The sequence below is a fragment of the Lipophrys pholis genome (assembly GCF_963383615.2).
Source record: "Lipophrys pholis genome assembly, chromosome: 8".
Lineage (NCBI taxonomy): Eukaryota > Metazoa > Chordata > Actinopteri > Blenniiformes > Blenniidae > Lipophrys > Lipophrys pholis.
The window spans coordinates 7,489,799-7,509,818 of NC_137630.1; the positions used below are offsets into that span (position 1 = coordinate 7,489,799).

At 42.9% G+C, this 20,020-nt stretch overlaps 1 protein-coding gene across 1 annotated transcript; it reads left to right on the plus strand.

The window, feature by feature from the left end:
- The first annotated feature begins 1,020 nt into the window (after nt 1–1,020).
- klf15 (Kruppel like factor 15) lies at nt 1,021–16,487 on the plus strand. The gene is made up of 3 exons (XM_080470169.1): nt 1,021–1,229; nt 3,257–4,838; nt 13,507–16,487. The coding sequence occupies exons 2-3, from the start codon at nt 3,331–3,333 to the stop codon at nt 13,682–13,684; spliced, it is 1,686 nt and encodes a 561-aa protein (XP_080326295.1). The 5' UTR covers nt 1,021–1,229; nt 3,257–3,330; the 3' UTR covers nt 13,685–16,487.
- Nucleotides 16,488–20,020: the final 3,533 nt, after the last annotated feature.

A 20,020-nucleotide genomic window follows, 5' to 3' on the forward strand; every position in this document is an offset into this window, starting at 1 on the left:
CTTGCATTTTATATTGTATTTACATTCTACTGCTGTGAACCATCTAAAACTTTCTTGCTGGTTTCAGATTATGTATAAATATGTTAAATACTTGTCACAGTGGCCCCTTGGGAATTTTTGCATGGAGCTCCAACACACTGTAGATCGCTGGTTGCACGACAACAAAAACAAGTGTAACCGCAAAACTCTGGCTGAGTTCGGGGTGTTTGTTTAAATGACACTTTCTTTTGATGCGACTGTTCTTCTGCTCATGCACGAGAAATAAAGAGGGCAACCTCAGGAGTGGTGTGACTGACAGTCCTTATCCTAGTTTTATAGTCCAGATTAGTTGTTTTATAGTTGAGATTAACCTCTGATAGCATCCAATTTATCATCTGTCCATACAAATGACAGGTACTCTCCATTGTGTTGACGTTCATTGTTCTCTGCAGGCGTGCACGCTTGTTTTCATTACGAAAACAAGCAACATTGCCACCTCATGGCCTGGCATGCTCACTACATCCTTTTCAGTGTCTGTTTTTGACATGTAAACATGAAACTTTTCTGCATACTAATGGTCTTTGTCACATGAAACATTGTCATGTAAACAGACAAAGTTTTAAAACGCTGCTGTGAAAAACTTTAAACTTTTCTGTGGTGTAAATAGGGTCTTGGTCATGTTACAAATGTAGATAGATCATGAAATACACAATATGGGTCCATTAAAGGGTTAATGGTGAAATTAAAGATGGAATTCAGCTGTTTGTGGATGAAAATGTGTGTAAACAATGTGTCTCATGCCTGAGGAGTGAGTGCAGGAGGATGAAAGCGATTTTTCTGATCAACACACGTCCTCCCTCCCTCCCTCCTCTCTTCACTCACCCGCTCTCTCTTACACCTCCCTTTCCACTGACGCCAAGCCCCTCAGCCGGCCTCCTTTACACCAGAGAGCCTATTGCTGCGCTCCGAGCGGGCGAGCCTTCACCAGCCGACCCCCTGATTTGACTGGTGTAACAAGCCCCGCTCCGATCATGTGACAGAGAGAGAGAGAGAGAGCGAGAGGAGAGGGAGGGTGAGTGCATGCCTGTGTGGGTACAGCGAGAGAGAGAAAGTGTGTGTGGAAGCAATGCGAGGAACCGTGCGGCGGAGTTAGATTGCCATTACGCACGATTACGCACTGACACGTCTTTCCAAGGAGAAGAGCGCACGGCGTGGAAGGAGCGCGTGTTTGGATTCCTCTCACTTTTCAGGTGAGCGCACAAGGTGCCAGATGCTTGTTTTGTCTTCGACTCTAAATCTTTGAGGGAATCGGAAGAAAAATAGAGAGACGCGTGCGAATGCGTAACGCTGTTTACGTCCTCGGTGGAATCGCGCCCCGCGCGCTGCAGCAGCAGCAGCAGCAAGCAAAAAAGAAATGAGCTCGAGGCGGCGATCGGACAAAGTGTGACAGCTTGCTGGTGGAAACATGCCACGAATTCCCAAGAGATCCTCCACAACTAATCACGCAGTGTGTGTGAGTGTTTGTTCAAAAAGCCCCGAGAGCGCATCACGCTGTCGAGAGGCTGTTTTGGTGTTTTACGGCTGCGCGGGGTTACTGTCGGCCAAGTGACTCGAGAGGTCTTTCCGCGATACTTTAACAACTTTTTTTTTTCTTAAATTATTATTTTCATGAGTTTTCGAGCTGTATTGCAGCAGCTGCAGGACCCCCCCCCCCCCCTCCCCCCAAAAATAAAAATAAAAAATAAATAAATAAAATAAAAAAAATGCAACCCCCCCACAGCTCCTCACTGTCATATGATGTTACTCGAACCAGATCTGAGGTGAATTCCGTCCTTTAGATCGCAGATTACATAACAACACTGAATGAGAGGAGGGAGGGAGGGAGAGAAGAAGGGAAAGGGGGAGAGGGGGGTGAACAATCGCCTCTAATCGTCCTTGCAACAGCCTGACTCGAAAGCCAATTCCAAGTCAAATAGAAGTAATAACGACCACCTGGAACCTTATGAAGGCCCCCGGAGGCCCCCACACTTAACTCTGCTTTGTTTCTGCTTTACAGAAGAGGGCGCAAGCATTTTGCCTTTAGTCCCATGTGGGTTTTTTTTTTTTTTTTTCAGTTCATGCAATGCACTTCGTCTGTGAAGGGTTTAAAGAGGGATTTCAGCCTCATGTTTAATCATCATAAGCCACTCATTGCATGCAAGACCTTTTGAGAATAGCCTAGTATTTTTAATCTTTGTAAATGTACGTGTGCTGCATTGTCAGATGATGAAATTAAGAGTAAATCCTTCAGTCCACATCCCGCTCAACTATTCCTGATTTTATGAGTGTGCGTGTGTGTGCTGTTTTTGTTTTTACATCGTTCACACAAAAGCTGCCTCACCGGCCACAAGGGGGAAATAAATAGAAACACACCGTCGAGAAAGCATGTGGCTTTAATGTTAGCAAGCAGTGAGAAATGGGAACCCCTGATTCCACATGGTCAGCTCGAAGCCTGGACTAACAGCTGCTGCAACACACACACACACACACACACACACACACACACACACACACACACACACACACACACACACACACACACACACACACACACACACACACACACACACACACACACACACAGCCAAGGGTGTTCGAATTCCACTTCCTTCACACTCGGTCGACTTTCTTTTTGAAGTGTCCTCAGCTGCACAGCTCTTCTGCACCACGTTGACTCGCTGTCCTGCTCGACTTGTTTTCTGTAGAAGCTCGAGGAAAAGAGTGTCTCCACAGTTTTTACAGGTGCAGGTGGTCAAATAATCACAATGTCATCTCAAAGGACACACTTGTGAAACAGATTATTAATGTCAGTGTGGTTCTCCTGACTAAATAAAGGTAAATGAAATGAATGAAAGACGGTCTGTGTGGTGTATCAAAAAGCTGAAGCTGGCAAGGTAACCGCCAGGGTGTCAAATCTCTAGAGTTTCTAGAGTTATTGGCAGAAAAGAATACGTAAACACAGCAATAGCGTAAGCTTTTGAAAGTAAGGAACGAATAACATACTGCAAAAGCTTGAAGAAAAGACAGACTGGAATGTAGAGTGACTTGCCACCAGAGTCAAATGCACCAATCCAGTTTAACCCTTCAAAGTCCGATAACACTCTGAAGCTGAACACTGTCTTGTCATGTTCTATTTTGGGGACTGTGATTCATGTCCATTGCAGTACACAAACACGTGCATTGGAAATCCAGTGACGTTTCATCTGAAATGACTTTCCCAATCTTTTGGCTGTTGCAGGAAGAAGAAAGACGTTTTCACTCAGATCAGCTTGATCTTCAGAGCAGAGTCAGCTGCCATCCACCCGCACAGGAATGGTGGATCACTTGCCACTTGGTGAGGAGACCTTCCTGTACTACACCGGCTCCCCGGGGTCTGACTACAGCTGCCTGTGTCGCCACAGCAATGGTGGCGTGTCGCCGGACAATATGGTAACCGACGCTTGTGCCTACCACCACCACCCCTACCAAGGAGGGCTTTCCTCCTCACCGGGCCTCTCCGAGGATGACCTCAGTGATTCCTCCAGCCCTCGTTCCTCCCTCTGCTCGAGCCCGGAGTCTTCGTCGCCGGTGTCTCGTCATATCCTGGGTTCCAGCTACGAAAGCAGGAGCAGCCGGAGCAGCGGGAGCTGCAGCTCCTTAGGGGGGGACAGTCAAGACAGCTTGTTGGACCTCCTGCTCTCACAGGCCTCCCTCACCACCTCCCTGAGCTCTCAGCCCAATGGCTCGCTCGCGTCTCCTTTGTCGTCCTCGGTTGTCCTCCCATCCCCACCTTCCTCGGCCTCCTCATCGCCTACCGCTCCCTTTTTACCCATGGGCCTGGCGTGGGAGTCCAAAAGGGAGCAGCGGTTGAGTCTCCTTCAGCAACAGGCCCGAGAGGACTGTTACGAATTCCCCGTTTTTCTCGATGAGATGCAGGATCCTGCGGCCATCCTCTTTCAGCCCACTCTGGAGGAGATCGAGGAGTTCCTGGAGGAAAACATGGTGGTCGCGATGGAAAACGCAGAGGAAGGGAGCGAGGAGGCGATGTCGCCAGCGTCCGAGGAGGCCGAGGTTGAAAGTTCAAGGATATTTGCTGGAGAACTTGTATCAGTGTCACAGAACTCGGATCAGACTGTGCCTGTGGCTCGCTCGCCGCCTTCCTCCTACACAGAGACCAAACACACACCGCGCTCATCCAGCGCGGACAACTCGTCTTCGACAGTGGACGTTGGCTCCATAGCGAGCTCTCCTGACGGTTGTGTGGATGGAATCAAACAGGAGGACTGTGAAGCATCACCAGCCTCATCAGAAAGCACCAGCACTGCCTCCAGTGTGCCTGTCATCCTACAAATTCAGCCCATACAGATCAAACAAGAGCCAAACCCCAGTGCCATTTCAGATCCCGCCAACCAGCAGCCCCAGAAAAGCCAGTCCCAGCCAGCGCAGGCCGCCTCAGACATCAAAATCGCACAGCTCCTGGTCAACATTCAGGGGCAGACCTTCGCCTTGGTGCCTCAGCTGCTTTCCCCGGCAAACATCGCCAGCTCCAGCAAAGCCGGAAGCCCAACGTCCTCTAAGTTTGTGCGGATCGCACCAGTGCCCATCGCGGCGAAGCCCACCGGGCTTGGGGAGGGTGGGCTGGGCGGAGGTTCTGTGGCAGGAGGCCTCGCCGCGGGTCAGCGGTACCAGAAGAGTGCGGTAGCAGATCTGATTAAGATGCACAAGTGCTCTTTTCCTGGCTGTAATAAAATGTACACAAAGAGCAGCCACCTTAAGGCCCATCTGAGGAGGCACACGGGGGAGAAGCCGTTCGCCTGCACGTGGCCCGGCTGTGGATGGAGGTGAGCGAAACCAAGCGTCTCTGTTTTTGATCATGAGGTTCAATCAGCCCTGATATTCCACACAGATGAGTTGTTGTTTCAGCAGGATAATCGGGGTTATCGACTTCTGCGGAATCACAGTCTGCAGATGCACACTTGAGAATAGGCGTTGATACTGTGTGGAGGCTTCAAAGAGATGCACCGAGTACTACACCTACACATGAGTGGAGCATGAACGGTGCTCTTTATTATGGGGTCATTTCAGATAAGAAACATCCTCCTTAAGTCCATCAAGAAACTGTTGTTTTTCTCCAGTCTTGTTCCTGTGCTTATCTTAGGTGTCATAAGCTTATTTAGATTGGACACGGCGCAACTGGCGGCCATGTTGGCCACATGCAGCCCCCTCCACACAGTCTGCCGACCGATTTCCAAAAATGATAACTGGTTGGTTTCATGATGGTCAAATGAACGTATTTCTACGTAAAACTCTCAAATGCATGTGTGTTATTTAAAAAAAAAAAAAAGACAAACATTTAGTCAGTTTTGTTGGATTCGCTGCATAAATCTTTGGATTAAATTTGCTCCTTTGCAGTTTGTGTCTCAGGTAGTGAGGATGGAAGTTTTGCATCCCATCTCTGATTCAGATGTCACTTTAGAAGTGGAAGCAAAGTTTTGTAAGGCATGCACGTGTTAAATATACCCTACAAAGGAGCTTCAGGAAGCTCAGTTTCAGACTCAACGCTCTTGAAGATGGTTACGAGTTGTTCCTTTCTGCCTGCTGGCCATGTCCTCACTATCTATGTGTTTTTGTACCACGCTGGAGTTGTAGATTAGATTAGAACACTTTTGAAGTTGTCTGCATGCAGACTTTGTCCCCTGTTAGCCATTGCATTTGTTTGCTCACCATCTGCAGACACACACACACACACACACACACACACACACACACACACACACACACACACACACACACACACACACACACACACACACACGGAGCACATATCCACCAGATTAGTTCAGGATCAAGTTCAAAGTTATTGCTTGATTAAGTCAAATCCAAGATATGTATCTAAAGTTTTTTTTGCTCCTTTGCCATTTTTTTTCTTTTCTTAAGGAAGAAAATACAATTCTGACCTCTTGAATCCAAAGTACAAATTACAACTTTTGACCTGCTGGTCAGTTTAGTTCACCTCTATATATGCAATTATTGCACAAGGGCACATGTATAATCTACATGTGTTTGTCACTCTCTGCTCACGGATATTGGCAAGGTTACTTTAGGTCAAGCATTACTCTTTAGGTTTTGTTAAATGTCGTCGTGAAAGTTACTCTGAGGTATGAGTTAGAAATGGTCGAAAGTAATACATGTGTTCATAGAAAAAAAAGAAATGGCGTAAATCGGTTCTGGCTCCGAAGGTCGTTTCCCAGAGTGAAGGCTGCACCTGTGACCATTTAAAGACCTCTGGATCTTTTTCTTTCACAATATGCATCATGACTGGAAGTACATCCAGGTACTAATTACTATGTTACATAACACCGAGTTCTTCTGGTCTGTCAATGTGCCTATATGAGTTTTCTTTTTTGTTTTTTTATTTTAGGCTTGCTTGAGGCAAACGCATAGCTTTTTGTGTTCATACATCTGTGGCTTATGTTCCTGGGCCGATCAAGGTGTTCCTATAGGAACATGTAATGCTCTTTTTGGAAGTGAATCCATTATTACATGAAGAATAAATAATTTCTTTGAGAGCTTTTGCTCCACTGTCTCTCATCGTGCCTGCGCTGAGAAAACCTGTTTTAAGTTAAAGCCGTTTGACACTCGGCTGCTTTAAACTGTTGAGTTCGCCTTTGAAACCAAAGGTTCTCACATTTGAATAGGTGGGGTTTTATTTGTGGTTAAAAACAGTCCAAAGTCCATCAAAATGAGTTTTTAGGAGGACATATTTGAAAAGTTTAACTTTAATATTGCTTAAGATTAATGCAATTACTTGGCTCCTATTAAACTTAATATTCGAATGACTGAAAACTGGATCATGAGAAGGTTTTTCAGTGTATTTCCACTTGAAAGCGATGCTAATCTATAGCCGTATTTCCCCAGCTAACTCCATTAGCATCGTCTCTTTCATCAAACATCTGCATGTTTACTATGGATAGACAGAAGAAACAAACAAGCTGACAAAACCAGTTGTCACTAAAAAAAATCCTCAGCACATCTGCTACCAAAGATGATAAATCCAATTCTCGATTATGAATCCATACAATCTTTTTAGGAATTGACACTCGATCGCAAAACATTGTCAGTGGTTCCACAAGTGTCAAGGCCTCGGACGGGTGTGGGAAAAAGTGACATTTTCACAGCTGGTTTTTGAACTGATACAAGCTTGTCTTATATCTTATAACCTTTAAACGCAATGAAGCTTTCCACTCGGATTAATCAGTTTGACGTGGTGGCGTTACCACATTATTGTAATTTTGGCTGACATCTCGACACATGCTGCAGCGTTAAGGATCGGCTGTCCAGCAGGGACTTTAAACAGGTTGACCTAGAGTATACTGGCTAACTTTGTGACAGTGGTTACATTTCTACCTCCTTGGTTTATGAGTAATCATGTTCAGACAGCGTAAACTGCTCCAGTTTCTGTCTTGCAGTGTGTTTTAAGGGTTGCTTGGACAGACGCCCGGGTTATTCTTCCCTGTTGTTGATTTCCACATCGGTCAGCCAGTAGATTAAAATACTTCCTCCATTGTTAGACCCTAGCTCCAAAGTAATAATAGACATAATAGCTGTTGAGAAACGCAAACCTAGATCTATATCTGCAGATATTCTTGTTTTTACATGACTTCTATTTATTCCTGTGGCAGTTTTGGCATTGCTTTTAATAGTACATGAGTGTGCAAAAGCAACTACGCCCAAAACTAATAGTTTGATTGAGACATTTGTTCCAACAAATACTCGAATATAATCACAGTGAGGAATGTCAACAGTCAAACTGTAAAGTATGTTTTCTAGCAGACCTACTACAGGTCAAACTGGTCCAGTCTCTGTCTGATTGTGGACATTTGCACTTTAACAGCAGCAGTTCTAAGATCTGTAGATCCTGTAATACACATCCAGGTTCCTGCAGACTTTCTTTTTTTAGAGTAATGCTTCGATTTTGGGCGTTTTATTTGGTCGAGTGCATTGTTCCTTATATCGAAGTTTGTGGTTCACTTCTCCATGTCACCCTGTCTGTGGACTGCAGCGTCCCTGAGAAAGACTGTAGCTGTGGTTACATGGACCAAAAGTAATCTGATTAATTGCACCATATAAACACTTCAAAAAAAAAAATCTAATCATAAATGCACCATCCAATTGAAATTACCATGGGATCGTAGGAGGTGGTGTAGTCCGGGTTTTGATCTGATCATTGTCCATGTAAACATGCACATCGTGTTACTTCCTACAGTCGGAGCTTCGCGTGCGTGTTTGTGACGTCCGTTTGTGACCGCAAACACATGCCAGTATTTTGAGAAAGATGGTGGGAGCAGGAATCAACAATTCCTTTTAAACATATTAAAAGACTTCAAAATAGTCAAAAGGCTCAGCGGACGTGAAGTTTCGTGGGTTTCTGTGCGCATGTCAAAAACGGCAAATGTCACAATGCAAGGCATTATGGGATTAATCCACTGAAATGAATCAGGTTACACCTTGGCGCATATAAACAAGCACAATATTCCGATTACTTTATTCAGTGTTCATGTAAATGGGAAAATCTGATCCCAGAATTAACGAAAAAGTGACCACGTACTGAATTCCAAGTTGCTCTCAGTGGTGTCCGAGCAACTTGCATGGCAGCCGTCACTATTAGTGGGTGTGAATGAAGATCAGAATGTGTCATTTTTCATTGTTAAGGAACAACAAAAGGTTTAACAGCTGGGACTGTTCAGGTTCAGAAGAATAGATACAAATAATGCGGAAAAGAAGTGTAAGTGGTTGGGTGAGTTATTGGACCTCGATAATAACCGTCAAACCAGCTATAAAAACATTGTCCATTGCATTTAACCCATCACTAAGGACAGAGTAGTGGGCAGCTATACACAGCCTTTGATGAGCACTCTGGATTTTAGGGGTCTTGCTCAAGGGTCCACTGTGGTGGTGATTAAGGTAGGAACAAGTAGTGGCTTTTACTTTCTCCAAAGAAATCACTAGGAAGTCAAACCAGCACTATTTCAGTCACAAGCTCAGTCCACTAACCTCCACTGCCAGACAAAGTACATTTATTAACTGTTTTTTCCAAGTAAGGGAGGGTCAAGACCTCTTTACTGGTGGCAATTAGAGTGGGAACAAGACGCGGCTTTGACTGTGCCAACAGAAATCTGTAGAGATTCAAACCACTGACTTCTCAGTCACAAGCTTAATCTGCTGACCTCTGTCTGCACTGGTTAAGTACATGTATTACCTGTTTTGCCATAAGTGAGGACCCAGAACCCCTAGTCCTCCCACAGCTGGTAAAAAGGTATCATTCTTTTCACCCATTGTCAGGGGTAGCTTATGTGCAAGAGCTGGGTGGATGGATGAATGTTGTGCTGTACAAAATATATATTTTATTGCGCATTTGTTTGAGAATGCCCTCTTTGTATTTCAGGCAGGTTACAATGTTTGAAGGTCCATTAAAAACCACAGTATCATCAGCATATTCATGCATTTGCACCCTCAGTCCTTTCTCAAGAGCACCTTCGCAGTCCTGACATGACAGCAGCACTTTACAGTACCATGAAGTCGCTGCGCACCTCCTAAGCCAGGAAATGGAGCTGAACCAGAGAGTCAGGCACCTTTTCCCCTCTGTAACCTTAGAGCAAATCCATGTGTTTTCTCCTCTGAAGTAAAGAAGGACTGGTATTTCATTGGCCTGTCGCCCACATATAACTCAGCCACAGTTATATTTCTTCCTCTGCCAAACTGTTTTCCTCTTTAAGGCTTTTTGGGACTTTTATGTCCTTACTATATATATTATTTTTTTCTTCCTTTGGCGCTGTACATTATGATTACGCTCATGTAGAGAGCTGGATACGCATTCAAGGCCACGTGTAAACACTTAAAAGTTCAGGCACCAGTGCACACACAACAAGTATGCTACACATTCAGCCCAGACCTGTGCAGTGGCTCCTGGGCAACGGCCCAAGAGTTTTGCTGTTTAAACACCTTGACATTGCGTGCTGGTTGTCTGTCATCGAGGCTGTGGCTGCTCGTCTCTGTCAGCTGATGCATTCATCAATGCGAGGAAAAAATGCCAGGCGGTGACGGAAGCAGCACCGTTTAATTTGAGCTGCAGCTCATTGACACCTTTTTCAAAAGACAACCAAAAAAATAAGAAGGTTAAACTAAACAGAGTTCAGCGAGGTCTGGAATCGCCACTTTTCAGCTTAATAAATAGAGGAAACATTTCTTACAACACAATGACAGTTTTGTTTTTTATTGTCTGCATGCGAGTTGACATTAAAGTCCTCATGAGGAGTGTAAACTGACAAAGAAAGCAAAGAGGGTGGCTGAGGTTGCGTACAACAACCTGTAATCAACCTGCCTGCCACACCTTCCAGGCTCAAGTTTTGCTTGGCAAGAGAGCCCAGTTTGGAGACAAGCTACAACAAAGCCTACAAATGTGTTTCCCACAGCGGCAATGCTGACATGTAAACTATTGAGCTGTGGCCACACCAAGCGGCCCCGAAGACTTGAGTTGCAAAAAAACCCCAAAAAACAATAAACCACACATTCTGAAGTGAAAGTCGGGTGATTAACACCAGCACTATCCAATCACTGAACTCAAGGACCTTGGTCCTCAATGACCCCTGCATGGAAACTAACTTCCACACGCTAGTTTAGTGACATGTAAAGGAGCTGTAGTGAGAGGAGGCATGGGTTTGAGACAGATGGTGAGGTGGTGAGAGAAAGCTGGCACATGATCAACCTTATCCTAAAGATAAAAAAAGGAGTGGAGTCAACGTACAATCAGTCCGTCTATTTGCATATGTTCGAAAAGCTGCTGAAAGATCCTCCTGGGAACAGTATGTTATAGTTGGGCTCTGGCCCAGCCGGAGTCGAGTAGCAGAATACATGTACATGGTTTTTGCATCGTGCCCCGGCTTGCAGCACGGCTCGGCTTCAGGGCACATTGTGCACAGAAATCCATAAGAAACTAATGTACAGTCGCTCTCAGGAAGACCGCCGCAGATGTGATTGTTATCTTAATCGGGACATGTTCACAGTGTAAGTCACTGATCCCTTTGACAAGCCTTCACCGGCTTTTCTCCAGTGCAGCAGAACTAGTTTTTAACATTTGGAGTGAAGCTAACCAATACTTCCCCGTGCACAATGGGTGCTGTGACTCTGAGGATTTTCTTTCTTTTTTTTTTTAAAGCGTTAAGTGTCAAACCAAGGAAAATCATCATCTAACTGTTGTCCCTCTCCTTTTGGCATCATTGAGTGTTTATGTTTCTACTTTGCGAGAGTAACTTGACTGGTTTTATTCCACTTTCACCACCCTGAACAACTTTGAGCTCTTCAAGCTGCATCTGGCAGCGATTTTCCTGTCCTTTTTTTTTTTTTTTTCCTTTCTTTCTTTCTTTTTGTATGCAACACATCCGTACACTTCAACACCAAAATACACTGAGGCAGTGTTCACTGTAAGTTTACACTATGGTCCAGCTTGCTGTGAGCTCACACTAAGATTTTAAACATCCCACCAGAAGACCAAACAAGCTAGCAGGCTCTTGTGACATAACTCCACGCACTGAAAGCAACTTGGTTGCATTTTGGTTTATTTTGGTGGGATTTCAACCAGTTCAGAACTCAATAATCAGCACCATGACTGATAAACAGCAAAAAAACACTGTTTGCGAAGTCTTTCGCATCGTGTCTTGTCAGTTTACGTCTCTTTAGTTCCATCAAACTTCACCAATGTGTGTTGGCAAGTGTGGCGAGACATTTCAAACGGCAAACTGTTCAGCTGTAGAGCAGATGAAAATGTTCTCACGCCACAAACAGTTCGCACTAACGCAGCAATCACACCGGGTTTTGGTTTCACCAGACTAAATGTGAACACATTTTGACTTTAGGGGTGATGTTTGAACCTGTACACACCTTTGGTGCGGGTGGTCGCCATTTATTAGCACTTAGCTGAGCCTGCCAAGGAATTGTGCCTCGATGTTTCTTTTTCTTATGAAAACAAAAATTTTTAACATGTAAAATACTTCTGATGATCATGGGCTGCAGTATTTACAACTGATAACCTTTCATAATAGCCTGTTATGGAGGGATAATGGCTAACAAATAGCAGCTAGCTTTAGCATGTTAGCATTTAGCTCAAAGCTAAAAAAAAAAAAGTTACTCGATACTGAAGCTTTGAAAACAGGTGAAAATTTACAGTGTGGGTTGACTCTGACAAAATAACATACACTTTCCATTTAGTATGTTTGCTTTAAAAAAAAAAAAAAAAAAAAAAAGGAGTTTATGCTGATTTTAATGTAAAACATTCGGTTATGATATGTTGTCGTTTTGTGGTGTCGTCCCTTCTGAGGCCTTGTAGTCTCTTCCGTTAGTCTTCTTTAACTTGTAACTTGTAACCAAATTACAAAATCCCAGATTTAGATTTACTTGCTGTGATGCTCTGACGTTTTAAAAGCCCCTTCCTTCAATTTCATGGTGCCCCAACCCATTTCATGCTATTTGTGTGAGCATGCAGTCTGCAGTTTACAGAAAGGTCGCCATGACAGGTGGTTGTTTCCAATCTGGAAACAAACAACAAGGAATCACAAAAGGCATCAGTGTCATGATATTTCGTGCAGCTTTGTTTAATCATGCATGAGGTGATATAGACCTGAGATCGAGATTAGTTAATGAGTCGATACAACATGCTGCAGTTGTCTGACGTTCTGATTGTCGCAGTTTTTAGTTTTATTTCAGTGGTGACAGATTATATTTACCATCCAGGATATTATTGTGTGATGTCAGAGGAGATATGCGGACTTTAATTCGACCCACGTCGGTGTTTGTTTAACGGTCCTTGGTCTTTTAGGAGCCTCTGTGCAGTGTTACAAGCTCCGTCTGTTATCTTATTTTTATTGTGGGGCCATTAAAATGATGAATGGGCCCGTTGTGTAATCTGTGTCTGCAGTGGAAATGGTTGGAAATAACTGTGAGCGACGTCTTTACATCTCTGTGAATTATCGGCTTGGTGCCTTCATCCCGCCGCCGCTACTGGAAATCAATCTGCGCTACACGTTAATCTGGTCTTAACAGCTTCACTAATGCAGACAAACATCGAGGTGTGCGGGCACTGCTCGATTATCCACTTAACCCCTTCACTGCCACGATACCCGAACTGGCCGGAGCCCATGGAGACGGCGGCGTAGCGAGGCCAGAAATAGATCAGACTTTGATTTGTGGTGCTCATGTGTTGAGCTAAATATGGGACGTCTCTCTCACTTCAGAGCAGTCACAGGATAATATGAATGCATGGCATCACCCCTCTCCGATTACCCCCACGTAAAACCTTCGGACATCGATTTTCTTTTTTTTTTAATGCGGCTTGGCAGCTCGAGGCGTGACTGCGAGCTTTATTTTTACAGTGGAGGTGTTGTGTACAAACAGATGGGGGTTCATAGTGCGAGGAAAACCAAACTTAATAGATTTCTCCCATTTTTCTCCCGACAGGTTCTCGAGATCGGACGAGCTGTCCCGGCATCGCCGCTCCCACTCCGGTGTGAAGCCGTACCAGTGCATCGTCTGCGAGAAGAAGTTCGCCCGCAGCGATCACCTGTCGAAACACCTCAAAGTCCACCGCTTTCCACGAAGCAGCAGGACAGGACGCTCCGCAAACGGACCCCTCTGACCCTGCCGTGACAGACCGGCGCTGAAGTGGGGGAGTCCAGAGGGAGGGTGGAGGATAACGCAGCGGCGGATGGACGTAAATGTATATGGCGACCGAGCAGTGGAGGGAGGGAGCGGACAAGTCCAGACGCCCTTTAAAGGAGCGCTCGCGGGCCCTCCTTTCCGCTCAGATACGTGACGCACACTCATGGTACTGTGATAATTTATTGGGTGACGAGGAAAAGACTGTAAAAGCTAAACTGAAACAGAAAACTGTTACTTGACACAGCACCCTCACAGGTGGAATAAGCTTCTCGTACGTTACAGCTGTATTCTGAAGTCTGTCGACGGATCTAATTTGAAGACAGATTCACTTTTATCGTAGATATTTCAGTCAAAAAGCCTTAAAACCCATGAAGGTTTCGAACACTGGGGGTTCACTACTATTTAAAATCCCCTTTCCTTTAATGTTCCTCGAGCCAAATGTTTCAAATGATCAGCAAACATTGTTCTATGACTTGAATTTAATTTGTTGTCCAGGGGGGAAAAAAAAGAGTCTACTATTAGGGAGCAATGGGTGCGATTGGATTGCTTTTTATATCTCTAAAAAAGAAATGAATCAACATTCCTTTGGCTGTGAATGTGTCTCTGGGTTTCCTCTGAGTCCAGTTACAGAAAAGAGAAACTGTAGTAACCTCAAACACGACAACAAAGCTCAAGCCCCCGTTGAAATACGACTCTCCAAAAAGTATCATGACATGCCATTTGCACTCGTGAAGTTTTATCAGAATGTCGGTGATTTCGTGTTTTGCTCTGAGTTAATGTTTAAACCATGAAATCAACTCAAATCATTTTTACGGCTTTCAAAACAATCTGCGGCGCAGCTACGAGTTAAAAAGCCATGTCTGTGTCCAACTCTTGTCTTGTTGTTCCGTTGGAACGTCGCCGACCTGCTCGCGGGGATTCGATGACTGCGGCCCTGATTACACGGCAACCATCACGGTTTTGATTCACCCGTTTCGGACGGCAACATTTCTACAACGGATCATCTTACAAATATTGCGAACTCTGCACTTAGTTGCTGCTGTGTATTTTTAAATAAACACACATACAGACATGCTGTGGACAGAACGGATATCAATGTTCAGCTTTCACTCGACATCGTTGGCGTGTGAACCGGGCCGCAGTCGCCGCTGCTGTCGTATAATACAGGATGGGAAATGTGCATAGCAAAGAGGCAAACAAAAGGGCTTCCGAATGAAATGCAATGATCTATGTGTGGAATTTTAAACAAGCTTTCTGGTTGCTCGGTGGAACCTCATTCAGACTGGAATCCTCTACTGTGAATCTCGAGTAAGAAAATCATCTCACAAATTCCAATGAAGATATTTATCCTACTAACTGGACAAGGTCGATTACAATATCGCAGGAAAAGCTACATTGTAGCATCACTAACGCACAACGGGCCACAAGTTGCTTCTGGATTCCTGTAGTTTTCTAAAACCTTCTCACACACTCAGATCCGCTTTCCTGATTGATAAATACAATTTGAAAAATCTCACCTGACGAATTTTACTTATTATTTTTAGTAGCTTTACAACACACATTCTAAAAAGTATTAGATGCCACCAAAGTGAGACTCTGGTGCTACAGATGCCAAGTTAGCTGCAGGCAAAACTATTCGTACGCTCTTAAAAACGTATTTGAAATGTGATTTTCAAGCTTTCTTGAATTGAACAAATAATTTGTGTCTTCCTGATATATCAACGGTGTATACTTTTTTTTTTTTTTTTACCTCATTCAATCCTAAACACATTGGCAAAAATTGGTGTATTAGCTGTTCGTCTCCTGTAAGCGTACGGATATGGACCAACAGAGCAGTACCACCGATAACCATATGGAGGCAGTGTTGAGATTAGACAAAAATAACTGTTGAAAAGAAACAAGCTTGGGGGTCCCTGATAACGATATTGGTGTTGCCTCCTGCTGTTTCCACCATAGTTACTGTAGTCTTCCTTCTTCTCTCGACTTTTCTTCATGCTGTTTCACCAGTTTGATTTCAATCCCTCTCTTGGATTGAATGCTGAATACTTATTCTAACTCATTGGACACATAGAAGAATAAAGGCGGCGATGTGTGCAGCGTTTGAATCGTTTCATACGTACGCCGGACATAAATGAGCCTTAAGAGCAAGTAACTGTGTTGTTGAAGTTTTAAAAGAGTCACTGCTTTTTATTTGTGAATACTCGAAAGTTGAATTAACTCGGTGGAACATTTTGTAGCTTCGTTAAAAAGAACCATTGCGGAGCAGGTCATTCCTTCCAAGTGAATCGGTTGATGTGTCAAATAAACTTTTTGTGTTGTCAGAAAGCAGGTTTAAAGGGAATCTTCAGGCATCTGTTTCTTTTCACTTCATTCTCACTGTAACGTGACATCTTCTGTCTATTTGAAAAGCATCTAGGAAAATGTTTTACTCAAACGTATCACACACGTTGCCATGAAATACGAAACCTCTGCCTTAAAAAGGGAACAGGAACTATCAAGCTTTTTTGTTTTTGTTTTTGTTTTTTAAATATCCATATCAAATTTAATTGTACAGATTGCTTTTATTCTGTCGTTCTGCATCTCAGTGGAGTAAAACCAAAGGAGTCGTGGGAGAGCGAGCAGATGCTGCACAGCTGCTCGGCTCACACTCTGATTCCTGTGCCATAAAGTCGAGAAACTCTCGGCTTCAGTCAGTATTGAAGTGGATGAAAAGTGAATGTTCAAAACTGGAATTCAGTTTTTTTTTCTTGATTATTTTGCTGAAACCTGCGATGAATGACAAACAAAAAAAAGAAAAAGAAAAAAAGAAAACCCTTGTTTAGTTGGTTTTGGTGCACAGCTCCTGACGCTGTATGGAGGAAGTGTATTAACTCTCGTCAGGCATTCCTTCCATGCAAATCAGAAGAAACTGGGTATCATTACTTGATCCCACGAATGTATGTAAATACTGTATATGCATTACGAGAGAGGAACTAAAATATTCTTCCAGTGATTTCTGTGATTGTGAAAAGATTTTTTTTTTTTTTTTAATGTAAAGAAAGTGTACATAACGTGATAATTCAATTATATAGTGTCAGAATTTCTCAACTTATTTTTTTTTTGTTTTTTGTTGGGCGTTTACTCAACATGTCATTGAATGTGAGAACGTCTCACGATGCGTTGGAGGATCAGCCAGCATTGTTAGAGAGAGGGCTAGCTCAGTTTCTTGCACTCGTTTTTGGCGGGAACGCAGCGTCGCGCGTTGTGAGATGCGTCATGTACAAATGTGTTTTCTAAACACTTCACACAAAAAGAGTTGCTAAAATGTTATATTTTTTTGCTTTTGTTCTACTATGTAAAACACATTTACAATAAAAAATCCCAAAACAAATGTCGTGTTTGTGATTACTGCCTGATGGTTTGACATATTCAACGGGTGAAAGACGGACATAGTTATAAGGCTGTTCAAATCAGTGAATGTTTATAAATGCTACAGTCTTAAGGTAATTTCTTTCTATAGGTTGAATAAATGCTAACTTTAAGTTGCATGTGTCGACACCCTCGCATCTCATCACCTCTCTGTGATCTGAGCCATGTTTGATGATGTTTGTTTGACCTTTTATGTCAAATGTTTGATAAACAGATCCGTTTTACATATAATTTGTTAAAGCTACCTACCTTAATGTTACTCGGCCGCCACTGAGTCAACAGCTAGCAAATAGCTCGCAATAATGCAATCCCAAATGTTTCAGTCAGAAAAAAACTCCCCCGATAATTATTCATTAAGATATATATTTTTCCCAATGAAGGTTTTATCAGAATGAAATAACTAAACATGCAATGTTTATGCAATGAGTTCTCATCAACGCTGTTTGGTTTGATTTTGCTACATTTGTCAGGAATAGCTCAGCTATTTAACTTTATAAAACAATTACTAAAAACTAAACAGAAAATGTAATTTTAAAATATATAATAGTAGTGTAGTCAAGATCACCTAAACCAGGGGTCTGCAACCTGCGACTCGAGAGCCACACGTGGCTCCTAAATTCCTCTGTATTTGCTCTCTGAAGGTTCCTGAAAATTAGACCTAGAATAGTTTTCATCCTATTATTGTCTTTTATAAAAGAGGAGAAAAGAAAAGATGCTTAGCTTATTTTCGATAAGTCTCCAGGCTAAGATGGTTAAAAAGGCTACAAACTGCTGACGTGGCTAAAAACCAGGAAAAAAGTGTTGGAAGGATTGGCTAAAATAGAAAGAAATTTTAAAAAGTAGGCAAAATGTTTGAGATGGCCAAAAAGTTAGCAAAAACAGGCTAAACTGTTAAAATTGCTAAATAGCTAATGTGACAAGATAAAAATGGCATAATGTCAACAAACTACTAAACTGAATCAGTTAAAATAACTTAAAAAGGGTAAAACTGCTAAAAATGGCTACAAAGGCTAAAATAGCTAAATTAATACGAAAGTGTCGCCAGGAAACGTCATGAATGTATGTTTAACAAAATTACATAAATGACTTTTTTTGTGGCTTGTTATAATAAATAGGTTTTGTGGCTCCAGAGGATTTTTATTCGATGGACTCTTTTGACTGATAAGGTTTTCAGCCCGTGAGTTGCTAATATCCAACTGTTACTCGAGGATCCTTTTATCAGTGCACCCCTGAGTAAATTACATTTAGCTCCTGTTACTCTTTTTAGCTTATGATTAGCATAGCTATTTTGTTCTTTCACGATTGTGAGCATAAAAGAAAAGCGAACAATTACTATTGCATTCAGATTGTGGTGCAAATGGAACGAGGATTGACCAATACTTTGTGTCGCGTCTCATGTTCAGACGACTATGAGCTAAGCTAACTAGCTGTCGTAGCTTCACTAACCAACAATCTCATGTTTTTTTTAAAAAACCGGCACTGAAGCTCATTATTTACCTTTTTGTATTTGAAATGAAGTTCAATAAGTCTTCCTTCCAGCATTAATATAGATATATAAGAATAGCAATTTTAGCTAGCAGATGTAGCATTCAGCAGCAAAAGCATCAGGTACAAATCAAAGGTTTTTTCAGAGGCAGCTGTTTGAATTAGATCTATCACATTTACCATTTGCGCAACATGTGCCTTTGAATAGTTAAAAATATTCTGTCCATGTCTTTTGTAGTAAACGTACAGATTTATTCAAGTAAGAATAAAAAACGGTCTAAATTGCTCGTGACACATTTCAGGTTCAGGCACAAGTCACACAAATTGTTTTGGATTGTTTTTTGTTTTTTTTAATTCACATAAAGCTCGGGAAGGACTGAAAAAAAAAAAAAAAAGGTTTCCAGAAAAGAATTGGAAGCTGGGAAACTTAGAGTTTGTCAGAGTAAGATTTGTACCACATGGCAAATTTGCATAGGAGTTCTTCTCCAGATCTTTTCCCCATTCCTCCTGCACTGCTGCTTCTTTCAGTCGTTTGCTGAGTCATTGTGTAAAAGCGGAGGGCTGGTCGCTGCGAGTCGTGAGGTAGCAGCGAAGAGTCTCTGATCTGGATGTAGATCAGACTGATTTACGATCCGCCGCGGTTCTCAGAGGCTTTCTGGGATGCAACAGGAGGATTTAATTCAACACATCTGTTACTCAGCACCGCTCCGACCGCTCGTCTCAGGTTCTCTCCTTCGTCTGTCCATGGAGCTTTCCAAAAGAAGAATGCAAGTTGCTCAAATTGCCAGGCACCGACGGTCCGTGTATACTTCAAACCCAAATTGCTGGTAAATGCGGCCCTGTGCACATGCCCGGGTGTGCAGAACGCAGGGTCGAATCTCCTGTTCCATTCTGGCGACCTGACATCTGCATGTCAAAACGGCACGCAGCACTAAAATAGACCTGCTCTTCATACATTTATGTCTGCAGAGTCACAAGAAAGGCAGCCGTAGTTGATTTTTCAGTACCACATAATGACCAGTTAACAGGAATGACTCTTTAAGGTATAAAGAGGATAAATATGCCATTTTGAATGTCCTTCCTCTAATTGTAACAAACCAGTTGTTCCGACTAAAAACTAAACCTCTGAGCTAATTAGTCGTCATCCTCAAACCTTATTCCCAACATAACAAGTACAAGTGTGCACATGCACAACTTTGGGCACACTGGAAGTTTTTACACTTTTCTCTACACTTGACTGCTTTTTAAAATTAAAACAATGATTATCGTCTTTGGTCGTCACAGCTTGCTGTGCTGGAACATTTAGCTCGCAGCTTAAAAGACAAGTAAATGTATCATTCGACATTTATTCACATTGGAGGTTTCATAGAATGTAACACAGCAAGTGTGTTACAGGTTTAAAGCCAAGGTTTTTGTTCCT